At 40.0% G+C, this 2,816-nt stretch overlaps 1 protein-coding gene across 1 annotated transcript; it reads right to left on the minus strand.

Annotated features, from left to right (window-relative positions):
- Positions 1–250: 250 nt before the first annotated feature.
- Positions 251–2,166, minus strand: LOC117924149 (gibberellin 2-beta-dioxygenase-like). The gene is made up of 3 exons (XM_034842723.1): positions 1,659–2,166; positions 1,194–1,542; positions 251–770 (listed from the first exon to the last, which is right to left on the minus strand). Exons 1-3 carry the CDS (start codon positions 2,057–2,059, stop codon positions 519–521), a joined length of 1,002 nt encoding a protein of 333 aa, XP_034698614.1. The 5' UTR covers positions 2,060–2,166; the 3' UTR covers positions 251–518.
- Positions 2,167–2,816: the final 650 nt, after the last annotated feature.

Below are 2,816 nucleotides of genomic sequence, written 5' to 3' on the forward strand. Positions count from 1 at the left end.
TAACAATCACTTTGCAAACAACATCAACACTCAGATATAATTTCCAACATAATTATTGTGGTCAAGGTTGCAAATGTAAGGTGGTGTTTGATGTGATATGATAGCATTGAAGGTGAAAGATCCATTTGACAGTGTGAATCCTAAATCCTTTACAAGTAATAACAGCGCTGATGGGTGATATTGGAAATTTAACATAATCATATGTAAATAGTGATTAAAACATGAAAAATGACGAGACAATGATGGTATGTATATATATATATATATAAAAGTAGCTTTCTTATTAGGAATGTAGTTGTTACATTAAACTAGACTGTACTAAGACTAGAGTAGACTAAACTTACACTAGATGATCATAAAACTGAAGGGAAGGCACACCAACAAAGACAAAGAAAGGGAGCCATCCGATCCTATTCGGTTTCCAACTAAGGTAAGTAGAGTCAACATTTTCAAACCTATTAGGAGCTTTGACAAAACCATGGGTTTTCCTAAAACGGGGAAATTGACTCCATCATGATTCATGGCTGCTCTTTTTTCTCAAAGAGCCCAAGCCTGTTATCAGCCAGCCTTGATTTATAAACAGATTTTTTGTAGTCGGCCCATGTGAACTCCTTGTAGAGAGTTTCTTCTCCTTCTTTCATCAGTGAGGGTAAAGGTGCTATGATTTCAGTTAAAGGTGGCCCTCCAAAGTAGATCATTGACACTCTGGCCTTCCTGCTCTCTGTCACAACTCTATGCTTCACGCTCTTAAACTTCCCGTTGGTCATCACCTGCATCATTCGTAGTCCACATCCAAGTTAGTACACATGCACAAGGCCAAAAAAGAAACCACAAAGAGATAAAAGGGAAAATACCAATTAAAAATATTACCCAAACAGAGCCAAGGAAGAGGGAAAAAAAGGTGAAAGAGAAGAGAATATACCCATTAAAAAAAAAAAAACAGGGGAGAGAGAGAGAGAGGGAGAAGAAGATTACCAAGAGACCGGACTTGATACGAGATAGGGAGAGAAACAGAGGAAGCCATTTGTTTGAATTCTGGGTGAAAAATTCTTGAGAGATGAGATAAAACAGAGAGAAATTATGAGCAAGGGAAGAGGGGAGGTGGGAAGTTGGGAATAGGAGTGATCTGGTTGGGTTTTGCTTTTTGTCGTCTGAAAAAAAACAAAATTTGAAGGGGTTGGGGTGAACAGTACCTGAAGAGAGTCACCAACATTGATGAAAAAGGAGTCCTGGTCAGGTGGGACTGAGACCCAAGTCCCATCCTTGAGACATATTTCCAGGCCATTGGTGTTGTTGGACCTGAGCACAGATATTATCTGTGGGTCTGTGTGCTCTCCGAATCCAACCAAAACTCGGCCGCGCAATGCTTCAAGCTCTGGGCATGGTGGATAGTGGTTGACCCTGAAGCAGGAGTCGCTCTCCTCGTCCTTGAGAAGCCTGCTCAGCACATTCCTTGGTTCTATGTTCAGCCCTTCAGCTATCATCTCCAGCACTTCATATGTCATGTTCTTCACGGATGACACATAATCAACCACTGCAGACCTGCATACACCATCCATAAAAGCAAGACACCAATAACTCTTATCAGAATTTTCGTTTAGTTAAAATCACTTTTTTCCAATTAAACCCACACTCAGAAAGACCCAAGTCTTTTTTACCCGAAAATTTCAGGGTTTTCCGGGGAAATGGAGGAGCATATCTGGGAAATGGAATCCGGATTGGTGGAGAGTAGGAGATACTCAATCCACCCTACATCACCGTTGGGGCCAATTCTCCTGTTGCCATACCCAAAAGGCTGAGGAGGACCAGCCAGGTCCTTCTCAGACTGAGGCAGGCTAAAGAACTTGATACCCTCATCCTCCAATCTGGACATGAACTCCATTGGAACTCCATGATTGACCAGCTTGAAGAATCCAAACTCCTCACAGGCCTCAACCATGTGAGCCTTGGCGTGAGGGCTTGTCATGTCAATCACAGGAATTCCAGTGAAGCCATAATTGGGCTTGCATGCCTTGATCAGAGGCAACTGCTGACGACCATTCTGCGATAACACAACCATGATTGCTCTGCTCTGTGCTCTGTTCAAACAGAGAGATGAGAAGGAGGGAGATGGGGTAGGGAGTTTGCGTTGGTGGGTGATGAGATTGATGCTTTTAATGGGCAAAATGGGTGAGGATGCTAATGCATGAGAGAGACCCCCAGGCGTTACTAACTATATATAGAGAGAGAGCCTGCTTGGCATTTATGCTTCCGAGGATGAATTTTCCCTTTATTTATTTCTTTTCTTTTCCATTTTCCTTTTTTTTTTTACCCAAGTAATAATAAATTCCAAATCAAAATTCATTTCCCTTTTTTGCAATTATAAAATTTTAAAAATCCCATCACATTCTCCCAAAATAAATAAATATATGGAATTACAAAAAAGAAAAAAAAAACCTTATTCGGGTCTGGGGCCTTTTGGGCCTTCCTATTTGGGGCTCCTCCGGCCCAGATTCCCGTTTATTTCACAAATTAGTCTCAAAATAAAATTATCCAAACCTCAACTTGGTCACACATGCTAACTCCGTATGACTGATATCATCTTTCCCAAAAAAAAAAAAAAATCAAAAATCAAAAAAATTCTAAACAATTTGATTAGACTCATTAGACAATTTCACTTAGAATTTTTGTTATCAGGTTTCCTTGTTCAATAAATCTTTCTAGAAAAGTCACTGTCTGAGGAATGTTAACCCATGTTTTCTTTCCTTATTAAATGTAAAGATATAATTGTCCATTCCTTTTTGTTTGCTTAGTAGGAAAATTAAAATGGTCAATTC

The sequence above is a fragment of the Vitis riparia genome, chromosome 10, assembly GCF_004353265.1.
Source record: "Vitis riparia cultivar Riparia Gloire de Montpellier isolate 1030 chromosome 10, EGFV_Vit.rip_1.0, whole genome shotgun sequence".
Lineage (NCBI taxonomy): Eukaryota > Viridiplantae > Streptophyta > Magnoliopsida > Vitales > Vitaceae > Vitis > Vitis riparia.

Coding starts and splice junctions, on each gene's coding strand:
- LOC117924149 (XM_034842723.1), bottom strand. CDS start 2,059: ATGGTTGTGTTATCGCAGAATGGTCGTCAGCAGTTGCCTCTGATCAAG. Junction 1,543..1,658: donor GAAAACCCTGAAATTTTCGG/GTAAAAAAGACT, acceptor TGGTGTATGCAG/GTCTGCAGTGGTTGATTATG. Junction 771..1,193: donor ATGTTGGTGACTCTCTTCAG/GTACTGTTCACC, acceptor CGAATGATGCAG/GTGATGACCAACGGGAAGTT.